This window comes from Caretta caretta, chromosome 1 (genome assembly GCF_965140235.1).
Source record: "Caretta caretta isolate rCarCar2 chromosome 1, rCarCar1.hap1, whole genome shotgun sequence".
Taxonomy (NCBI): Eukaryota; Metazoa; Chordata; order Testudines; family Cheloniidae; genus Caretta; species Caretta caretta.
Window position 1 is genome coordinate 347,200,187 of NC_134206.1, and position 23,657 is coordinate 347,223,843.

General features: G+C 40.9%; 1 protein-coding gene across 1 annotated transcript in view; it reads left to right on the top strand.

Annotated features, from left to right (window-relative positions):
* EXOC4 (exocyst complex component 4) overlaps positions 1–23,657 on the top strand; it is a 599,812-nt gene that overhangs the window by 72,726 nt on the left and 503,429 nt on the right. Inside the window, exons 6-7 of the mRNA XM_048836703.2 lie at positions 12,016–12,259; positions 21,416–21,593. Of these exons, the coding sequence (XP_048692660.2) occupies positions 12,016–12,259; positions 21,416–21,593 (422 nt within the window). The remainder of the gene's footprint in view (positions 1–12,015; positions 12,260–21,415; positions 21,594–23,657) is intronic.

Consider the following 23,657-nt stretch of genomic DNA (forward strand, 5'->3'; position numbering starts at 1 on the left):
TCGGCACACCAGCAGCCTAACCGTTGTTAAGGTTTTGTAGGCCTTATGGCAAAGGAGAGTTTTCGGGGGCAGATTTGAAGGAGGATAATATTTACAGGTAGCTCCTGCTAAGCGGAAAGGGGGAGAAAGCACAAAGGTGTTTGTTTGAAAATGTAACAAGTGGGCACTGGAGACTGGCCTCATGGGCTAATCAGAGACAGGAGTCGACTGATCCTGAGTGAGAGATGATAGGTGAGGTAGGGATAGGCCATGATGGGTCTTGAATGTGAAGTCAGCAGCTTATGTTTGATGTGATAGAGAAGAGGGAACCGGTAAAGAGATACAAAGAGAGGGGTGATACGGTCGAAGGACAGGATTTGTCAAGGCCAGGGAAAAGGGATGTCACAGTAATTGAAATATGAGATGATGAGAGCCTGGATGCGAGTTTTAGCTGTGTGGACGGGTAGGAAAGGCTGTATCTTAGAGAAGTTATGTAGAAAGGATCTGCAAGACTTAGACATAGCCTGGATATAAAGATCTAGAGAGAGGTCTGAGTCGACACCCAGGTTATGGCTTGCATGACAGGATGACAGTGTTGTCCACAGTGATTGAGAAAGGTGGTAGTGGGGAGGGTTTGGGGAGGAAGATTGAGCTCTGTTATCGCGATGTTGAGCTTGAACTGATGGCGAGATGTCCATGAAAAGAAATCAGAGCGAGGCTGGGAAGATGCTGTTTTTCAGGCAGCAAGTAGGGAGTTACAGAGCTCGTTCGCCAAGGTTGCTAGAAAGGTAAAGAAGACCCCTTTAAAAATGAAGGGGGTTAAGTGGGCAGCGGCTGAAGGTGAGTCTCTTACAGAGTCTCCCTGAGGGCATGAGGCAGCAGCAGTCTGTCTTCATGAGGGCACTTTATAGAATTCCAGTAAGAAACAAGCTGGAAGCCTTTGTCTTTCTGCTGTACTGTGGAATGATATTATGTGATTAGAGATATGTAAATCTTACAGCAAATGGGGTGAATAATGTAATCAAATGACACACTCACCCCAAATGTAAGAATAAATAAATTCCTCAATAGGAATAATACAGTAATTTCTAAAATTAAGTCAGTCACTGGCTGTATACCCTGATTGAGCAAGGTACTTTAAGGACGTGTAGTCCTGTTGAGCTTAATAGTGGTCCTTGTGTGCTTAAAGTTAGGCATGTGTTTAAAATATCTTGCTGAATAAGGGCCTTAAAAATGCAATTTTGCCTTGAAAAGTGAGTGAAAAATGTCATAGTCGGTTTTCCTGTTTATTGGCTATCAATTACTTCTAATTTAAAGCTGCTCAGTTAAGTTAAACGGTGTGTGTTTTACTTGTCAGCGTTGCAGTCTCACCATGAGATCTAAGTCAAGCATGATTCTTTCCTAATGCATTATCATTGGTACTAAAGATTCAACAGACTAAATGATCCTCACAATTACATTTGGATTGCCCCAAATGCCTTTGTTACAGCTACACAAATGCAAGGGAGGGCTTACTTTGAAGGCAGTGAGGTTCCACACTCCACAGGTGCAGCTGGGAAGACAGTGTGGCTTGCAGAACTTCTTTTTCCCCCTTCATGAAGGTAATTTATAGATTACAAGGCCAGAAGGGACCATTGTGGTTGTCTAGTTTGACCTCCTGTATAGTACAGGTTTGTAGAACTTCCTCAAAATAATTCCTAGAGTAGATCTTTTAGAAAAACATCCAGTCTTTATTTAAAAATTGTCACTGACCAAGAATCCACCATAACCCCTAGTAAATAGTTCCAATGGTTAATTACTTTCACTGTTAAATGTACTCCTTTATTTCCATGATGCATAAACGGGGGAAAAAAATCCACTCTGATTTTCAGATCCAAGGATGAGTTTGCAGAGTTGGGACGTATAAAAAGAAACCCTTCATTTTACTTTATATTTTCTCAGTTTACAGGTAATCGTGATACAAGAAACATGGAAGCCCATGTTGCCAGTTTTATAGTCCTTGTTAGTACCGAACCGTACTTTAAACTGACAGCACCAGCTGATTGTTCATATCAGGCTGGCAGCTTGAGTTTTGAAGCATGTAATGTTTTCACACTTTTTTGTGTGTAATTAGTATTTTTTGTGTGAGAGAAGTCAAAAGATCCAAATACCTGAAACCAGTGGGCCCGCTTCTGTAATATAAGCAATATAATTTCATCCAGTTTCTCCTTTATTGAGCCCAAAAACTTGTTTGACTAAAGCTTATCTTCCAGAAAGGCATTCAGTCTTGATTTGAAGACTTCAAGTTCTCACACCAGTGCAAATGAGGAGTAACTTCACTGAAATGAATGGAGTTAAATTGGCATAAGTCATCTCCGAATCAGTGCTTATAATGCCATGTTGAGGAGGGCAACCTTCTCAGATCAAAATGCTTGTTTCCCAAAGCTAGAAAAGTCGTGGAATTGTGGGTAGAACTGTGTGAAAACCATTGCTTTAGAAAGGCTGACGTCCTCCTGGCATTTTTTCCATGGTATTGATCCCTCATATGTTTTGATACTGGAGTGAGAAGGGAGGCAGGTTAGAAAATGACTGAAGCTTGTATAAAATCATTTCTTTATGATTACCACATGGGCCAAAATAGAAATTGAACAATGGAAATTATGCAGGTGAAGGCTTTCCAAGTAATCTCAAATTAGGCCTTTGGGGCCCTATGAACTTGCATTCTTTTTGTCAAAAAGGGTTAAAGGAAGAGGGATATAATCTGGAAAGACATAATGTATGGAAAGTAGTACATAAAATTTTACTAGCTGCCCATAAAAGCATGCATCTAAGCAAATATACCATAATAAATATCAGCAAAATTTGACTAGTCATAGGAATGAAAAACAAGACCCAAGAGTCTGTTCCTTAGCTACTCTATGTGGAGGAGTTATCAGCAGTGGTTTTGCTGGGGATTGGATTGGATTTGGGTGAGTAAAGTGCCTCTTATAGCAATTTCCTTGTTGAGAGGTGGTGGAATCATACAAATTAGGTGCCATCTATTAGGACAGATATTTTTATAGAAGATCGTCAGACTGGACATTCACCAGGGATATTGCTACCTGAATAAGTGTGGGAGGTATTTAATTATAGTATAAATGATTCAACTTTCTGTTGCTTTAAATCAAACATCTTTTTTGATAAGCGGATAATTGTGCATTTTCATGTTTGTTTCCTATGATGTAGATTTATGAAAATGACTTCCCGTTTTACTGAAGAACATAAGAACAGCCATACTGGCCCAGTATCCTGCCTCTGAAAGTGTCCAGTGCCAGACGCTTCAGAGGCCATGGACAGAACAGGGCAATTTTGAGTGATCTATCTCCTGTTGTCTTGTCCAAGCTTTCTGACAGTTGGAGATATAGGGACATCTGGGACATGGCATTGTGCTACTGATCATCTTGGCTAATAGCCATTGATGGACCTATTCTCCATGAACTTATTGAGTTCCACATGTTGACTGTGCATTGCGTGAAAAAGTACGTCCTTATGTTTGTTTTTGAACTTGTTACCTGTTAATTTCATAGGGTGACCCCCTAATTCTTGTGTTATGTGAAGGTGTAAATAATGCTTTTCACTTTATCCACACCATTATGATTTCATAGATCTCTATCATATCCCCTTCAGTCGTCTGTTTTCCAAGCTGAACAGACCCAGTCTTTTTAATCTCTCCTCATATGGAAGCTGTTCCATGCCCTTAATAATTTGTGTTGGCCTTCTCTGCACTTTTTGCAGTTCTAATCTATCTTTTTTGAGATGGGGTGACTAGAACTACACGTAGTATTCAAGTTATGGGCGTACCATAAATTTATATAGTGGCATTATATTTTCGGTTTTGTTATTTATCCCTTTCCTAATGGTTCCTGACATTCTGTTTACTTTTTTGACTGCCATTGCATATCGAGTGAATATTTTCAGAGAACTATGCACAATGACTCCAAGATCTTTCTTGAGTGATAACAGCAAATTTAGATTGCATCATTTTGTATGTATAGTTGCAATGATGTTTTCTAATGTGTATAATTTTGCACTTAACATTACACTTCATTGCCATTTTGTTGCCCAGTCACCTATTTTTGTGAGATCCCTTTGTAACTCTTTGCATTCAGCTTTGGACTTAATTGTCTTGAGTAATTTTGTGTCATTTGCAAATTTTGCCAACTCACAGTAAACCCCCTTTTCTAGATCATTTACTGGTCCCAGTAGAGATCCTTGGGGGACCCCGCTATTTACCTTTCTCCACTGTGAAAACTGACAGTTTATTCCTGCCCTTCATTTCCTATCTTTTAACCATGAGAGGATTTTCCCTCTTATCCCATGACTGCTTAGTTTGCTTAAGAGCTTTTGATGAGGGACCTTGTCACAGGCTTTTTGAAAGTCCAAGTACACTTATAAAAGCTGTGTTGACTCTTCTCCAACATGTCATATTCATCTATGTGTCTGATAATTCTGTTCTTTACTGTAGTTTCAATTATTTTGCCTGGTTCTGAAGTTAGGTTTACTGGCCTGTAATTGCCAGGATCGCCTCTGTAGCCTTTTAAAAAAATTGACATTACATTATGCGATAGACCCAGGCCAGTTGGGTACAGCAGAGTAGGAGAAGGCAGATATACTGGCTATTGGATAAGCAGTTTTCTGTTCCCTGACTGACCAGAGCAGGGGCTGCTCCAGGCTAGGGTGGACACATGACTCCAATTATCCTGCCAAGAGTCAGGTGAGGTCGTTAAGCTAATGTGAACACCTGACTCTAATTAAGGCCCCTCGGATGCTATAAAAAGGCTCACTCCAGTCAGGCCGAGGAGAGCCAGGGAGCCAGAGGAGATGAAGTGTGGCTGAAGGGCTGGGTAATGAAGACACTCTCAAGCCACTGGAAGGGAGTCCTAAGGTAAGGATGAAGAAGGTGTTGAGAGAGAAGCGGGAGAGCTGTGGGGAAGTGGCCCAGGGAAATGTAGCAACTCTAGCGATGAAAGGTTGGCTGCCAACAGCTGCTGCCATTAGGGTACCTGGGCTGGAACCCAGAGTAGAGGGTGGGCCCGGGTTTCCCCCAACCCACCACTACAGAAACACCTCCTGGGAGGGGAAGACTAGTCTCCTGTCCTGACAGGGTCCTAACTGTTCAGGAATAAGCCCTTAGGGACAACAGAGACTGTGGGGGGAGTCCTTCCTGGGTTATGATGAAAATGGCTCAGTAGGCTGAGACCCTTGCCTCTAGAGGGAGAAGGGCTACGTAGAGAGTCACAGTGAGCCTCTGAGTCTAGCGTAATCCGCCAGGAAGCGCAGGACCCACTGAGACAAAGTCGGAGCTCTGCCACAATTAGCTACCATCTATTCTCTAGTACAGAGGCTCACTTAAGTGGTAGGTTACATACCACAGCTAATAGTTCTGTAGTTTTGTATATGAGTTCCTTCAGACCTCTTGGGTGAATACCATCTGGTCCTGGTGACTTATTACTGTCTAATTTATCAATGTATTCCAAAACCTCCTCTGTTGACACCTCATTATGGAACAATTCCTCAGATATGTCACCTAAAAAGAACGGCTCAAGTGGTGGGAGTCTCCCTCACATCCTCTGCAGTGAGGACAGATGTACAGAATTCATTGAGCTTCTTTGTAATGGCCTTATCTTTCTTGAGTGCTCCTTTAACACCTCGTTTGTCTAGTGGCCCCACTGTCTGCTTGGAAAGCTTCTTGCTTCTGATGTGTATACAGTTTTTTGATGTTAGTTTTTGTGTCCTTAGCTAATTGCCCTTCAAATTCTTTACTGGACTGCCTTATTATACTTTTACACTTGACTTGCCAGAGTTTATGCTCCTTTTTATTTTCCTCAGTAGGATTTTACTTCCAATTTTTAAAAAATGCTTTTTTGCATCTAACCACCTCTTTTACTCTGCTGTTTAGCCACGGTGGCATTTTTTTTGTGTGTCCTCTTATTTTTTATATGGGGGTATTATTTAAATTGAGCCTCTGTTATGGTGCTTTTAAGTAGTCTCCATGCAGTTCGCAAGTGTTTCACCCTTGTGACTACTGTTCCTTTTAATTTCCATTTAACTAGCTTCCCCATATTTGTGTAGCTCCTCTTTTTGAAGTTAAATGCTATTGTGGTGAATTTCTTTGGCATTTCCCCCCTTCAGGAATGTTAAATTTAAGTATATTATGGTCATGACTACTGAGAGGTTTAGCTATATTCGCCTCTTGGATCTGACCCTGTGCTCCATTTAGGACTAGATCAAGAATTGCCTCTCCCCTGGTGGATTCCAGAACAAGGTGCTTCAAGAAGCAGTCATTTGTGATGCCTAAAAATTTTATCTCTGCGTCTCTTCGTGACATGACATATACCCAGTCAGTATCACGAGAGTTGAAATCCCCCATTATTGTTGTGTTTTCTAGCACTATAGTCTCTCTAATCTCTCTGGGCATTTTCAGTCACTGTCCCCATCCTGTCAGAGGGTCAGTAATACACTCTGATTGCTATACTCTTATTTTCAATCATGGAATTTCTATATGTAGAGATTCTATGGTAAAGTTTATTTTATTTGACTCTTTGCTTTCTTTTACATATTGTGCCACTCCCATGCCATCACAACCCGTTCTCATTCCTGTATGTTTTGTACTCTGGTACTATCATGTCTCATTGATTATCCTCATTCCACCACGTTTCCGTAATACCTGTATATCACTATTCTCATTTAATGCAGGCATTCCAGTTCACCCATCTTAGACTTACAGCATTTGTATATATGCTTTTGTAGAGGTAAGGCAAAGACACTGTTCTTCTTCCGAGAGCTTCTGACCTCATGTAATTCTTGGACTGAATTGCATTGTCATATGATAATAGCTTGGTAATTCACTCTAGATTCCTGGATAGTGTTTTGGACATCTGAAGAAGACCATCCCCCCCAAGCCCATACCAAGTTACACACTGGGCTCAAATCTTTGGGACAGGCCTCTAGAATTTTCAGTCAGTGCTGTGTAGATGTCCTTGCACTGTATACGTGTCCAGTAAAGTTAGGAGTTATTAATACAGAGTTTCTGCAACAAGGTTCCGTCCATGGTGAGGCTCTCTGGCTGTGTTGATTACATATTTTAAACATAGCTCCTGTTAAACTGGTTTCTAAGAAAGTTTGGTTGTCCAGTCTGGATGGAGCCAAACCATCGGGAAAACAGTTCTAGCCTACGCAATTCAACTGATTGCCAAACCATGTTAGAAACTGCTTGGCCAAAGAAACGAGTTTAGCTGAAACCCCATGAGGGGTAAGTGAGGTTCATCCAGCAAATCCTTACTTACCTGAGGAGTCCTTGCGCATGCTAATAGTTGCTTTGGTTTGTATGGGGCTACTCATGTGAGTAAGTATTTGCAGGATCAGGCCCTAAGTTATTAACCACCTTAGCTGCAGTTATGTTTAAACAGTTCCGATATACCTATGAGGCCAGTATAGAAAGGCCTAATGAAATAAACCTCTACTGAGGTTGCTCAACTGCTGAAATAGGGAGGGAAGGATGCTAATTCTAATGGAAATTGGTTCGTTCAAAACCTTGGTCCACACAACATGTCCTTTTCACTTGGCAAACAGTTTCTGAAAAAACCTAATTATCGCTAACATCTCTTAATGAGCAGTGTGAGTTTCATTTGTGCCGCTTCACAGTCATTTTATTTTGGGAATACGACAAAAATGACTTTGATAAAACTGGATTTTTTTTCTATTTCCTTCGCTGACCCACAAAAGGAGACTGAAATCTAACTAACAGACACAAAAATGACTTAGCAAGTAAATAATCACTTCAATGTATTACAGTGCTTTTATTATTTTGTATGTTTTTTTCATGTCTTCTCTACCTTCTCTAAGTGCTAATGCAATAAGGAAAATGATCTTACTTGTCTTCAAAAATTCCTTACTGATATACTCTAGTTATAAACCTACAGACCTAGGTAGGTATAAAATGTATTCTAACTGTGTTGAGATTCTGACTTGATATTAATGAGTGGCATTGTTAGTGTGCATCGTTAGGCCAAGAGAAAATACTGGTCAAGACACTCCATTCTGCAAGACAATCTGAACTGGGATATATATCTGCACCTGCATGGAGCCCTTCTGTCTGTGCCGAGTAGTTTGCAAGATTGGAGCCTTCGGCCTACATTTTCATATGTGTCTCTTGCCCAATTTGACACTTTTAAGGTTGTCTGATTTCTGTGCCAAAGCTTTGTGTTCAAATGACCCATTGCTGACGTTGAATGACAGAAGAGGGTATGATAAGGGAGAAAGAGGAGTGGTCATAATAGAGAGAGAAGTAACATCAGTTGTATCTTGGGCTGTGATCTAGTCAGGTCCCACGGGACCAACCTAATCTTTCTTTGAGAAGATAGCTGATTTTTTTAGACAAAGGAAATGGAGTAGATCTAATCTACCTAGATTTCAGTAAGGCATTTGATACAGTTCCACATGAGAAGTTATTAATTAAATTGGAGAAGATGGGGATTAATATGAGATTTCAAAGGTAGATAAGGAACTGGTTGAAGAGGAGACTGTAACATGTCATACTGAATCGCTGGAGGGAGGTAGTGGAGTTCCTCAGGGATGGGTCTTGGGACCAATATTGTTTAACATTTTCATTAATAACCTTGGCACAAAAAGTGGTAGTGTGCTAAAAAAGTTTGCAGATGGCACAATGTTGGGAGGTAGTGCCAATATGGAGGAGGACCACAATATCATACAAGAAGATCTGGATGACCTTGAAAACTGGAGTAATACAAATAGGATGAAAGTTAATAGAGCAAAATGCAAGGTCATGCACTTAGGGACTAGCAGCAAGAATTTTTGCTATAAACTGGGGGCTTATCAGTTGAAAGAGACAGAGGGAGGAGAAAGAGCTGGGGGTATTGGTTGATCACAGGATGACTATGAGTTTCCCACTTGATGCGACCGTGAAAAAGACTGATGCAATTCCCCATCCCTGAGGTGGCTGTATTACACTAATGGATAATTCTCTCCGAAGAACTCATTTCTGCTGTGATGCCCACAAGTTGACTTAATCATAACAAAAAAACTCCTTTCAATTTTATTTTTTTAACTTATTATTTAAAACGTTGCCTCTTTCTGCAATTCTTTGTGTCCTGTCTTTTTACATAGCTTGTGCCCCAAGGAGCATACAGTCTCATGTCTGGGTCTTGTACACCTCTGGTGCTTAACAAATAATGAGTATAACTAATGAAATAGGTGAACTATATGTACAGTGAAAAGGTGTACTTGTGGCACCTTAGAGACTAACAAATTTATTTGAGCATAAGCTTTTGTGAGCATCTGTAGCTCACGAAAGCTTATGCTCAAATAAATTTGTTAGTCTCTAAGGTGCCACAAGTACTCCTTTTCTTTTTGCGAATACAGAGTAACACGGCTGCTGCTCTGAAACCTGTCTATATGTACAGTATGTGGTACACAAAATGCTTGGCTCTTGGGATGAAAAGTGCTAAGAAAATATGAGCTCTGAACTGAAATGTGTGCACCAATTGTAATATCCTAATAGCTTTGTGATTTAAGTGCATTGTAAATATCTCCTGTGTTCTCACTACCTGCTTGCTAAAAATATCCATGGTGCTTTGCTAAAGTTACCCCCAAAACTTGCACAAATAACACACTGTAGCTGTGGGAGGTTTTTGTAAAGAGAATTTAAATTGGCACTGGTTGGTTCTGATTGACATAAAAACTCAAGTTATTCTTCTGTCTTGACATTCTGTCATCTAATAGGGTCTACTCTCAGTGTGTGTGCAATGCTCAGAGTGGAAATGAATAGGTGAGCAAACTCCTGTAGCACAACGGGGCTGGGCTGAGCTGACGGGACAGAGTCTGAGGTTATGCCAGGGGAAGAGTGTAATCTCTGCTGAGCAGATCAGTCAGATCTATAATTAAAAGGATACCATCAGGGTAATATGTGTGCAAGTCAGCTGGCACTGAAATAAATTTTAACTAACCTATTAAAAATGATGCAAAATAAATAGTAACATGACAACAAAGCGCATAGGAAAATGTAACAATTACATCTGCACTTTCTGGGAGGAGATGGTGTGCAGGGCAATTTTGAACTTTTGTGGGCCTGGTGATGAGCTGTCTCCAGAAGGTGCTTGAGGTTTGTAACTTGCACCTGCTCCAAGTGTGCCTTTCTAAATGGCCTGACTGAAGTAGATTTGAACAAGTTTCAAGCAAGATTTGTTAGTCTTGCCCTACTTCGGTGGGCAGAAGTCATGTCATGGTCCACAGCAATAGGAATATGGGAGCGTTGGTCAGAGACTTTGTTAAAGGGATTAGATTAATACATTCCCCTCTCCTGGAGGAGATAACATAAACTCAGAAGTACCCCTCTAACATTTTGATGAATTATGGAGCTTGTATCTGGGTGGTGGTTAAACAAAGTGTAAATATAACGAGTGGCTTTGCCTAGGACTTTATATGATGTGACAATGTACACTATAGAAAATATTTATAGTTACGTTGCCTTTTACTTTCACATTGGCTTTTCAGTCTTTGTTACTCAGGTTGTAAAGCAGTAAGCAACTTTTTTCACTTCTTAAATTCAGGAAGAAGATGTCCAAAATTTTACTTTTCCTATTGCAATAGTTACTGAGGCGGAAGAAGCATAGGAAGGGCCAGAGCTGAGATGTCAGTGAGGAGGCACCTGTTTGGAACATTCTTTTCCGAGAACTCTTGTTTTGACATCTTTGTTCTGATATTTAGGCAAGCCTGTTGATGGACCTTCTGTTTCAGGTGGTGTTACCTCCATAGCTAGCTCTAGAGCTCTGTGTTCCTTGTGACATGCGTTTCTCTTGTTTGTGAAATCCATTTTGAAGTTTTCTGGTGGTTTATATAAACTTTCTTTACATTCTTGGATGATTCTAGAAGCATATTTTTAAATCAGTCCATTATAGAGCAGTATAAGTTACTGGAGTAATTTGTTGTCCAGCAGTCAGAGCTTGGTTCAACACCATCAGGATGAAACAGTTATTTGTCTCTAATCTCTGTGTCAGTAACCATTATGAGGTTGGAATCTCTTTATCTGTATACTTCTGAGCTGTGTGTCTGTATACTTCTGTTAACAATCCATGTGGCCATACAGTTCTTTCTTTACAACACATTTTGGTTGGACTTGCCTTGAAGACTTTCACTTCACGTTGGCTTTTCAGTGTATCAATTAGGTGTTTCACCCAGTCTTTAGCATAGGCTCCCTTTTGTTACTGTTCATTATCTGTAAATTAAGAAATGTTGATTAATGAGCATACTTAAAACAAAAACACATTACCCTGAGATTTTGTGGTCATGGTCTCCTAGCAACAGAACTTCATGTCAAGATACTCCATGTTATTTCAAGGGGACTGTATCCAGAGTACCCTTAATTCTCCATCTAGTTTTTCAAACCTAATCCTTTTTCTCTTTTAGACAATTTACTAAAAGGCTCTTATTAAAGAGTGTGATTAATATCTTCAGTCTCTTGACAGCAGTAATAAAATAGAATAGGATAACATCAAACCATCATTCCATACTTTATTGTAAACTAGAATGCAAAGAGGAAAAGAAAAAGTCCTTTCCTACAAATTCTTCAGGAGTTTGTTCTTGCTAAAATAATTGGTTCTCACAATAAAAAATTCTCTTTTGTGAAACATGGAAAATAGCTAGGTTGGGGGTTCAAGCCTATAATTGCATTGATATGTATAGCACTAAAATGATTATTAATAAAGCTCATATTTTATGAATGTCTTAATCACACTAGAGTTCAATATACCGCAGAACTTGCAGGTAACTTATTCCTCCCTGTGTATAACCTCTGACTTTGAATCAGTCTACTTTGCAGGCTGCTATGTTTTGTGTATAGTGAAGAAATTGAGTTGTTTTGTGTTTCAGCGTTTATTCCTGCAGTAGTCCATGATAGGCAGAGTTCTGCTTCGACAAGCCAATTGGAACATTACATTTGCTTGGTGTTGATCTTACTTTGAGTGGTCTAAACAATTGTTTGTGGTGGTGGTGTGATTTCAGTGCGAGAAGTGAGTGTGCTGGAGATTAAAGAAGATATGGAGCTGGATCCGGAGGAGAACAGTACTGTCTTCATGGGGATCCTCATCAAAGGGCTGGCCAAACTGAAAAAAATCCCTGAGACCGTGAAGGCTATCAAGGATCGTCTGGAACAGGAGCTCAAGCAGATTGTCAAGAGGTCCACAACGCAAGTGGCGGACAGTGGCTACCAGAAAGGAGAGAGCCTTTCCCAGGAAAACCAGCCCAGGTAGGCACATTTCAAATGCTGAGGTATGGAGTATTGGCATAAGCTGTGGGCTGAGGCCATCACCCTCAGGAGCACCAGCAGCCCTTTGGCTACAGCAGTAGTCTCAAAATTTTAAACATGTGCCCCAGTGACTTGGGAAACTAAGTCCCATTTAGCTTTTTGCAGGATCAGGTAATAATTTTTTTAATTGTGTTAATGTACCCAGAGGTCTGGGCACTGGGCACATGGTTTTATAAAAGTTGATATGAATGAATGATCATCAGCAGCTGATGAGCTCCTAAGACACATGGGTTTTGTTTCCATGCAGACCTCCCAAGAATATAAAAAATGATGGAGGAATCATCCTCCGATAAGGGCAGAGGGAGAATTGTTAATAAACAGAATGATATGCAATGTTTTCCATAAGGCATCTCCTGTTTTTAAAAGGTGAATTTAAAATCTTTAGAAAAACAAATGAAATAAAATGTAAGAGTCCCCAATTAACAGAAATCACATGTAGACAGTTGGGAAACGCAGCCAACCTAGACAAATTAGCTACGTTTTTAATTGAGTAAGTGACAACTCCTGTCTTAAAAGCCAAAGGTTCTTTTTTTCCCCCACAAGAGCCAAATTCTGTAAAAAGTTAAAGATGTGTAGAGTATGCCTCTCAACACTGTTTAAATGTTGTTAAGGTTTTTAATGATGGTAGGTTCTTCATCTCAGGACTTGGCGGGTATAATATGTTTTAGTTCATCTTAAAGCTAGAATCGGATATGAATACCCTTTGGTGTCTTTCATATCCGAGCTCATTGTCTGTCTTCAGCTACTGTACGTAGAAGATATCCATAAAAATGATTACTACTAACAAATAAAATGACTAATAAAGATGACTAAAAAAGATGAAAAGCCCAAAGGATCTGAATCTATAATTAAACTTCTTATGGGCAGCTTGCAGTAACCAGATGTGCACATAACTTGTATTGTCTGTTTTTCCAAGACTGGGTGCTGACTGTTGAAAGACTGACTGGTATTCTTTCCCTTTGAAAAGTGTCATGTCCCCTTCTGCTTGGGCTGGAGGCCAGGAAGTCTGTGTTTGGAAATTCTAGAGTAATTCCTTTAGGAACTTCTCATCAAAATGATTTAAATTCTGTCATTCCATGAGAAAAAGTTACACTTCTGGAGCACAGCCCTAGAGTTTCCTAATTTGACAGTGCCCCAGTTTGGATTATGAAAAGGTGTGGTACTTTAATCTCACTGTTGAATATTTTATTTTTCTGCCTATCATTAGCCTAGCCTAGTAAACTCTATAACTTCCATACTGTTCTGAAATATTAATTCACAATGCGTTTACAGAATACACAATTTTTAAAAGCCGTTTATATACTACTACATACAGATAAATTTTTTTTGGGGGGGAATGCATTTTCTCTGTAATTGACCATGATATACCTCAATCTCACCCTACCCTGCGTTCACCTCCGCTGGAGATAAGCAGGTTGAGGGCACCATTAACCACTAGAGGGAAGTAGGAGGTTTACTCTGCTTAAGCAGTTGTAGAAATTATCAAAACTGTAGACTGCAATGTAGTTGTGTAGAACTACTGTGGAATCTCCACATAGTTGGAACTGATCTTGGCTTTTCTGTAGCTAGTCTCTCTTCCAACCTTTATCACTACCACTGGTGTTTAGAACAGTACCTGGGTTCTTTAATATTTCTAGCAGTTTGTGCATTCCCTTGAACAATTACTTTGTGGAGAAAAGGTTCTGATTTTATCTCCTTCGTGAGCAGTTCATTAGATTGTAAATAGTATCTACAGAAATCTCTGACCTGGCTATGAAGGACAAGGTATAGTGAAAGAGTAAAACTATTGTATTAGTTTTAGTTTGAGAAGACTGGTAACATTACTACTGATAGACAAAGATATTGGGCCAGATCCTCTGGCTGTGTAAATTGTCATCGCTCCAGTGTCTTCAACTGAGCTATGAGGTTTTACATCGATTGAAGATCCGACTCACTGAGCAGGCATAATAACTATCTCATTACCAAACCCATGCAGCTTTTCCTTTCAGAGGTCTTAGGAAATTTCCTTACTTGTTTTTACCAACTCTTGTTGCTGAGGCTTGAACAGCAAAAACAAAACAAAACATCGAACTCCAAATTACCCTGAACTAAGCAAAGGACGTTATCACTGGTAAAGTGCATGCATTATCATTGGTGACCTCATGTAAGTGTCAGCAGTCACTTCCTATGGACTCATTCTCTTTTATTGCCCAGACAATAGGAGTTGCCTCAGGGCATGTGTCACTTTCTGTCGACATGTTTATGTATTTCTTGGTGAGTGGATGCTGAGAACTTGAACTGACAAACTGCCCGAGCAGCCCTTTGTCATTGCAGATATTTGTTCTGCTCAGGTCACTTGCTCCAAAAAGACCCTCCCCCACAACTTATGCCTTTGGAGTGAACTATTTTTGTGATGCTTTATGTTGTCTCTTTAACCCGCACTGCATTAATTTTCAGTCACCTTGTCTCAAAATGGCCTAAGAGATTTAGAAAAGGTCCAGAAAAAGGGCAATTAAACATGATTAGAAGCTTCAGGGGACTTGACTACAAGGAGAACTGGAAAGGATGGGAACTGTTTAAATGGGAGAAGGACGTATGGTAGTTCATTAGCTAAAATGATGACTGTCACAGAGAGTGCCAGTTGGGAGCTTCCAATCAACCCATGCCATAATGTGAGAATATGAAGGCACTTGTAATTAAGAAAAAATATAAATACCTTTTTGTTCAATGCATAATATCATTGAGTGCCAACAGGGTGAACAGTTTTAAATTCTGCAAACAAGTTGACTTAATCCCTTTTTATTACAAACACATCTCTCATTTATATTTTCTTATATCTGACGTCTGTCTAACCTATTTAATCCAGACTTGCAAAATTGTGCTTGCTTGGGGCAAACAACTTTTTTCTTTTTTCTATGGGTGACTAAATTATTATTTGGCTTCATTGTTGCCATGGTAATGGCAGGTGAATCGATTTTGTGCCTGGGCTGATAAATTTTCACAATTATGTATGTTTAATTATGAAGGTGCCCATCGGCTTCAAATTAAGGTTGCCTTCAGTTTTCCGCGCAAAGCAGGGTATAAGTCCTTTCAATATGAAAATGCCAAACCCTCGCAAATTCTGCCTCCATGTCATATTTGGCACCCTGGTTCTCTGGCTTCCACCCTTACCAGTTCCTCACCCTTGCTGCCTTTTTGCCTCCTCACTTGCGCCTGCTAAAGTGAGCCCCTATCTTTTGTACCTAATAAGGTCTATCAAACTGAGGCTCAGCTCTCCCAAGCCTTAGGTTGTCTATCTGATGGAGAAGCTGCCTATCAGAAATATCAGAGGGGAGCCGTGTTAATCTGTATGCACAAAAACAACGAGGAGTCCGGTGGCACCGTACTCCTTGTTGTTTTTATCAGAAATAGAAGCTCTGTTTTCAGGATGGATAAAGTAGATGCTTTTTTAAAAAATTGGATTTTAGAAATTGGATTTTAAAATTAAAATTAAATAAAGCTCACTTTTGAAACATAAACCTATTTAAATTTGAAATTATGACAACTTATATTAAGGCCTAAAATTACTAAAATCTCTTAAAGTCATTTAAATTAAATAGAAATATATTCAAGATGTACTTATTTCCTGCCGAAGTTTTAAAGAAAGTCAGGCCACCAAAATGGTTGGAAGTCGCTGGCCAAGCACCAGGAACCAGAGTTGGTTGAAGTGCTAAACCAGCTTTTGACAGCACTAGCCTCTTCTGCATATGCAGAGAGAATATTTTCTTCAGTTTATTCAGTTCTTGACTAGTTCATTCAAAATTGAGAAACTGACTGGGAGTTGAAAAAAAGCTGGCAAGCTTGTTTTCCTCTTCCTACCTCTGAGTAAATAACGGGTGGGAGGAGATGACACCTATTAGTTCTAAAATTTTGAAGGACAGGGTGACCAGAAACAACCAGTTCAATTCACTAATTGCTGTTACTACGTCCTTTGGTTAATAAAGCAGTTAATTTTAAATGTAAAACATTTTAATTTAGGTTAGATATTAGGAAAAACTTTCGAACTATAAGGGTATATAAGCTCTGGAATAGGTTTCCAAGGGAGGTTGTGGAATCCCCATCATTGGAGGTTTTTAAAAACAGGTTGAACAAACACCTGTCAGGGATGGTCTAGGTTTATTTGGTCCTGCCACTGTATAGGGGGTTGGACTTAATGACTTCTTGCGGTCTCTTGCAACCCAACATTTTGTGTTTGATAAACTTACTGTTTTCTTATGTATCCAGAATAATTAAGGTTATTTTTATTAGTAAAATAACACCATCTTAAAATGCTGTTTTTGTGCATTTTTAATTAAATCCCAATTTCCATTCAAATGTAGCTTGACACAAATTACAAGTAAAAAATTAATCATCTAGTAAATGAGAAATGCATCATTCTCCATTGTCTAACATAAATTGTACAAATTAGGAATCAAAATCTTAAGCTATATATATATATATATATATATATGTGTGCGTGTGCCTAAAATATATGTTAAGAAATCTAATTGATTAAATAAATGTGTATAGAGAGAGTGTGTCTTCCTGGTTTGCAGAAAAAAGAACCAAATAGTGTAAAAACTATATTTAGTTGCAAATCAAGATGTTTTAGTGGTTAGCAACCAGTAAGAATCTGATTCTATGATTTCCCCCCAAAAAAGATTCTTATTGGTTGCTTTATGCATAAATAAACTATAAATAACTAACAAATAAATAAATAATGTGCAGATGTTATTTAGACTAAAGCCTTCTTTCCACTGCCTTCTCCTCCTCATCCATATCCCAGGGGTTGAACGTTGATGCTTTCCCCTGGTAAACACATACAACACACACGTGCAAAGACCTATTGTAGCAGAAGAGGGCTACTCTCCTCCACAACTTGTATTCCAAAGCTATTTAAGGTACTGTTGCTAACTTGAAAAACAGTGGAAGTTCCCATACAAACAACTTTATTGAAAGTTAAGATTGCTCAAATACATGCAGTCAGTTAACGTAAGGCAACATATACAACTACACATGCCTTACCACCCAAATATCCTAGTTCCCAAATGCGCATACAGACTCCTGGCTTCTATAACAAACACCTTGTTCAGTATACACCCATCTTCAAAAGCAGTATTTCTGTTCTACATCATCCCCAGGCTGTCACTTTTACCTGCTACTAATTTGTAGGCATTTCCTAACATTAAAGGTGAAGGGAAAAGCTCCTGGTACCACAAAATGGAATGCCTTGCAGTACAGGATTTTATATTTTGTTTCATATGAGAGAGACTAGAGCTGCACATTTCAGATCTGGGTCCAGATTTGAACTTTTCTGGTATTTATAAAGGTGTTTGGGTCCGGGATGTGGTACAGATCAGGGCAACAATGAAGTTCAGTTCAGGATCCAAGCTTTCTAAAGGTCAGAGTTTTTAATCAGGCACTTTGTTTCAGCCCATCTCTATTTTTAGTATAATGTACAGACAAGCCATAGACCTGTTGTACTGTGCTTCTCTACCTTCCTAGACTTGTCATAGAATCATAGAATATCAGGGTTGGAAGAGACCTCAGGAGGTCATCTAGTCCAACCCCCTGCTCAAAGCAGGACCAAGCCCCAACTAAATCATCCCAGCCAGGGCTTTGTCAAGCCTGACCTTAAAAATATCTAAGGAAGGAGATTCCACCAACCCCCTAGGTAACGCATTCCAGTGCTTCACCACCCTCCTAGTGAAAAAGTTTTTCCTAATATCCAACCTAAACCTCCCCCACTGCAACTTGAGACCATTACTCCTTGTTTTGTCATCTCCTACCACTGAGAACAGTCTAAAGCCATCCTCTTTGGAACTCCCTTTCAGGTAGTTGAAAGCAGCTATCAAATCCCCCCTCATTCTTCTCTTGCGCAGACTAAACAATCCCAGTTCCCTCAGCCTCTCCTCATAAGTCAAGTGTTCCAGTCCCCTAATGATTTTTGTTGCCCTCCGCTGGACTCTTTCCAATTTTTCCACATCCTTCTTGTAGTGTGGGGCCCAAAACTGGACACAGTACTCCAGATGAGGCCTCACCAGTGTTGAATAAAGGGGAACGATCACGTCCCTCGATCTGCTGGCAATGCCCCTACATATACATCCCAAAATGCCATTGGCTTTCTTGGCAACAAGGGCACACTGTTGACTCATATCCAACTTCTCGTCCACTGTAACCCCTAGGTCCTTTTCTGCAGAACTGCTCCCGAGCCATTCGGTCCCTAGTCCGTAGCGGTGCATGGGATTCTTCCGTCCTAAGTGCAGGACTCTGCACTTGTCCTTGTTGAACCTCATCAGATTTCTTTTGGCCCAATCCTCCAATTTGTCTAGGTCCCTCTGTATCCTATCCCTACCTTCCAGCATATCTACCTCTCTTCCAAGTTTAGTGTCATCTGCAAACTTGCTGAAGGTGCAATCCACACCATCCTCCAGATCATTTATGAAGATATTGAACAAAACCGGCCCCAGGACCGACCCTTGGGGCCCTCCACTTGATACCAGCTGCCAACTAGACATGGAGCCATTGATCACTACCCGTTGAGCCCGACAATCTAGCCAGCTTTCTGTCCACCTTATAGTCCATTCATCCAGCCCATACTTCTTTAACTTGCTGGCAAGAATACTGTGGGAGACCATGTCAAAAGCTTTGCTAAAGTCAAGGAACAACACGTCCACTGCTTTCCCCTCATCCACAGAGCCAGTTATCTCGTCATAGAAGGCAATTAGATTAGTCAGGCATGACTTGTCCTTGGTGAATCCATGCTGACTTCCTGATCACTTTCCTCTCCTCTAAGTGCTTCGGAATTGATTCCTTGTGGACTTGCTCCATGATTTTTCCAGGGACTGAGGTGAGGCTGACTGGCCTGTAGTTCCCAGGATCCTCCTTCTTCCCTTTTTTAAAGATGGGCACTACATTAGCCTTTTTCCAGTCGTCTGGGACTTTCCTCGATAGCCATGAGTTTTCAAAGATAATGGCCAGTGGCTCTGCAATCACATCCGCCAACTCCTTTAGCACTCTCGGATGCAGCACATCCAGCCCCATGGACTTGTGCACGTCCAGCTTTTCTAAATAGTCCTGAACCACTTCTTTCTCCACAGAGGGCTGGTCACTTCCTCCCCATGCTGTGCTGCCCAGTGCAGCAGTCTGGGAGCTGACCTTGTTTGTGAAGACCGAGGCAAAAAAAGCATTGAGTACATTAGCTTTTTCCACATCCTCTGTCACTAGGTTGCCTCCCTCATTCAGTAAGGGGCCCACACTTTCCTTGACTTTCTTCTTGTTGCTAACATACCTGAAGAAACCCTTCTTGTTACTCTTAACATCTCTTGCTAGCTGCAACTCCAAGTGTGATTTGGCCTTCCTGATTTCACTCCTGCATGCCCGAGAAATATTTTTATACTCTTCCCTGGTCATTTGTCCAATCTTCCACTTCTTGTAAGCCTCTTTTTTGTGTTTAAGATCAGCAAGGATTTCACTGTTAAGCCAAGCTGGTCGCCTGCCATATTTACTATTCTTTCTGCACATCGGGATGGTTTGTCCCTGTAACCTCAATGAGGATTTTTTAAAATACAGCCAGCTCTCCTGGACTCCTTTTCCCCTCGTGTTATTCTCCCAGGGGATCCTGTCCATCAGTTCCCTGAGGGAGTCAAAGTCTGCTTTTCTGAAGTCCAGGGTCCATATTCTGCTGCTCTCCTTTCTTCCCTGTGTCAGGATCTTGAACTCGGCTATCTCATGGTCACTGCCTCCCAGGTTCCCATCCACTTTTGCTTACTAATTCTTCCTGGTTTGTGAGCAGCAGGTCAAGAAGAGCTCTTCCCCTAGTTGGTTCCTCCAGCACTTGTACCAGGAAATTGTCCCCTACACGTTCCAAAAACTTCCTGGATTGTCTGTGCACCGCTGTATTGCTCTCCCAGCAGATATCAGGGTGATTGAAGTCTCCCATGAGAACCAGGGCCTGTGATCTAGTAACTTCTGTGAGTTGCCTGAAGAAAGCCTCATCCACCTCACCCCCCTGGTCTGGTGGTCTATAGCAGACTCCCACCACGACATCACCCTTGTTGCTCGCACTTCTAAACTTAATCCAGAGACACTCAGGTTTTTCTGCAGTTTAATACTTGAGCTGTGAGCAGTCATACTGCTCCCTTACATACAGTGCAACTCCCCCACCTTTTCTGCCCTTCCTGTCCTTCCTGAACAGTTTATATCCATCCATGACAGTACTCCAGTCATGTGAGTTATCCCACCAAGTCTCTGTTATTCCAATCACATCAGTGTGATTGTCCTTTCAGTGTAATCAAAAAGCTTTTCTCCTTAACCATGAGCTTTGTGTTTGACACTGGTAATGTGTATTAGCTGCATACCCCATCTGAGAACTCTGGCAGTTGCCCATGTGGTACTTAAATTAGAGGGATACATTTGAAGGATTACGTTCTATAGTGAGCTATCTGGAATAGACATTTCTGTTGGTAATGTCCTGCTTTTACCTTTTGTGTCTGTGCTGTAAGGTCAAGAGAATGTTTTTGTCCAAGATGGCTAAGTGACATATGTGAGGGGACCACTATCTTTGGGCCTGGGGGTGTTTGTATAACTTCATAACAGCAACAAACTTAATTGACATTTTCTTCTAAATAATATCAGTTGTGGTAAGTCATTGTCTTGTCACACAATAGTTACAGGCTTTTGCAATGGCACATTAATTACAATAATTGGGCAGTAAAGAAGCCACAGGGAACAGCTAATGTGCTGTACACCTAGATGAGGGTCTAGCTATAACACCTTATGTGTAATAATAAAATTTTGATGATTGACACAGCTGATAAGCCCTGATACTTCTGGTTTCTGATCTTTCATGTAGGTTTTTAAATTCTTTCATACTGTTCATCCCATAATCCAAAATGTCACGAAACCGTTGAATACCATATTATTTTGAGTCTGTGTGTGTAAGTAAATGAGACTTACCTTCTCTCTCAATTTAAGAGAGGGGAAGAAAACAGATAAGCCCCTGCCTCCCACTATGTCTATCTAAGGTACTTGTAGGGCCTTCATTACTATGTTATCAGAATGCTTTATGGTCTTCAATGCATTTGTCCTTCCTTCTAGTTTACTTCTGGAACTGCTTGAACTTCTCTTTGACAAATTCAATGCTGTAGCGGCTGCTCACTCTGTGGTGCTGGGACATCTTCGGCAGACCGTGGCCTTTCCATCCAGCCTGTATGATGGTGATGTCAAATTGTATGACATGGCAGATGTGTGGGTGAAGATCCAGGATGTCTTGCAGGTAAGGATCTCTCAAACAGTCATGCACTCAGTTTAGACCAGCAATTTTTGCTGACAATTTGCCAGAAAATTCATTCCTATAGAGGCTCAAGAAGCATACATGCTGGAATTTGTCTTTATTGTTGGGTAAGTGTCCGTGTTGCTATAATGGACTGCTGGGTCCCAAAGCACATAAACCCCAGCAATCAACGTCTGTTTTGGCTTCATCTTTATGGTACGTGAAGAGGTGATACAAGTTACCTGCCAAGTTACCAAATGATGTTATCAAAAGCTTTCAAACAGTAACATTTAACTCAGTGTTGTTACCTTATCACATTTTCCTGTCACATAGAGTGTCACAACTGAAACCACCTGTCTCCTTTTGTCAGCATGCCTTCATTGCAGTCAGCTGAGACACTCAGGCTGGAGCTGCTGCCTGCATATTTTCTCTGAAGACTCTTCAACTTTTGTTCTAAATTGTGGTATACTCTGCTGTAAAGGATTATAGAAAGTTCCATGTTTTATTTCATAGACTATCAGGGTTGGAAGGGACCTCAGGAGGTCATCTAGTCCAACCCCCTGCTCAAAGCATTTTCTTTGTTGTTCAGTTTAACTGCACAGTGGTGTGTGATAACTGTCTCTACATATATAGGTATGGATAACTGCATACACCATGTGTGACTTATTAAGTAGTTTTGACTGGCTTACCAGCTCTTTGCCAATTAATCTCTTTTCCCCGGGCCTCTTTCTAGCCCTCTAGGCATCTTCAAACAGGCTCTTTATAAAGAATCAGTTTGACCCACACACGTTTCTTTCTCTCCCGATGTGAATTTTAACCCTCCTTCCCTTTGTTATTATACCTGCCCAAACCTCAGGATAGATAATATTCAGCCCCAGGCTAGTGACCGTCACAAATTTTAAAAACCTTGTGCAATTAGAGCTGACTGGAACAGGTTAGTGGCAATGGTTAAGCTTGTGGATGGCAATAGAGTGCCTAGTTCATGCTCTGGCTATGCTATCTTGGCCCTTGAGGGCCAAAAAACCTTTAAGAGCTTTGGCAGTTCTGCCAGTCTCACTCTAGGGAACAGAGGCCCAGGAGTGAGAATCTTGCACAATGTTATTGCCGGAGAAGCAGAAATACAAGGCAAGTAATTTTCCCTTATCGGCAAGAGTTGGTGATGGTTGCATCCCTCATAAATGGTGAACTATAAAATTGAGAAAACCTTTATACTCTCCCCAACCGAGTGTGTCTCCTCCGTGACAGAAGAATCAAGTGAGAGAGCTTTAAACTTTGTTATTGGGACTGTTTCTTGTCATCTACCACCTGTGATGCTTAGTTGCTATAAGCCTGACTGTTCAGAGCTCAGAGGGAGCCATAACACCCTCCAGAAATGACCTAAAATAGCTTTTCTGCACATAAAAATGACAGCAATTCAAACTCCATAATCTTGTGCCCATCTGGGGCTGGAAATAAGTGCTGGATAGTCATGGGAAGCTGGGAGTCTTCCCTATTTCTGTTTGTAGAGAGCTCCTATTTATTGCACTGCAGGGTCACAAGCATTGGTGGCTAGGTGCATGGGATGGGGGGAGGCCCTCACTCCAGTGGGTGTGTGGGAGGAGCCTCTTTTATGAGGCCCCACTCTCCAGTGTGTGTGTGTGGAGTGGGGGAGGTCACTGTCTTTATCTCAGCCTCCTATGGAGGGGAGGCCCCTAAGGTGGGGTTAGAAAGCGAGTCCTCCCCATACTCAGCAGCAGTTCCTGCCCCGCAGGGCCGGGCCCGGATCCCCTCCCTGGCCCGTTGGCTTTTGCTGCTCACAGCTGAAGGGCTTGACTCTGCACTTTTCAAGCAGGCAAGACTCATGTTGTCTTCAAAGGGACTCTTCTGCTATTAGAGTAGGATGAGAGATGATGGTTTAAAACCCCTTTTAAGATATATATCATTTAGTTTATTTTAAGTATCTGGCGTATCAGTTCTCATTTGTAAAGTTTTGAACAACATGGTGAGGTCTGGAAAACTTTCTTTCATCCCTGCTAAAAAAACTGAAAAGTTTCTTTCCTCTGGGCACATCATACACGAGGCCATTCT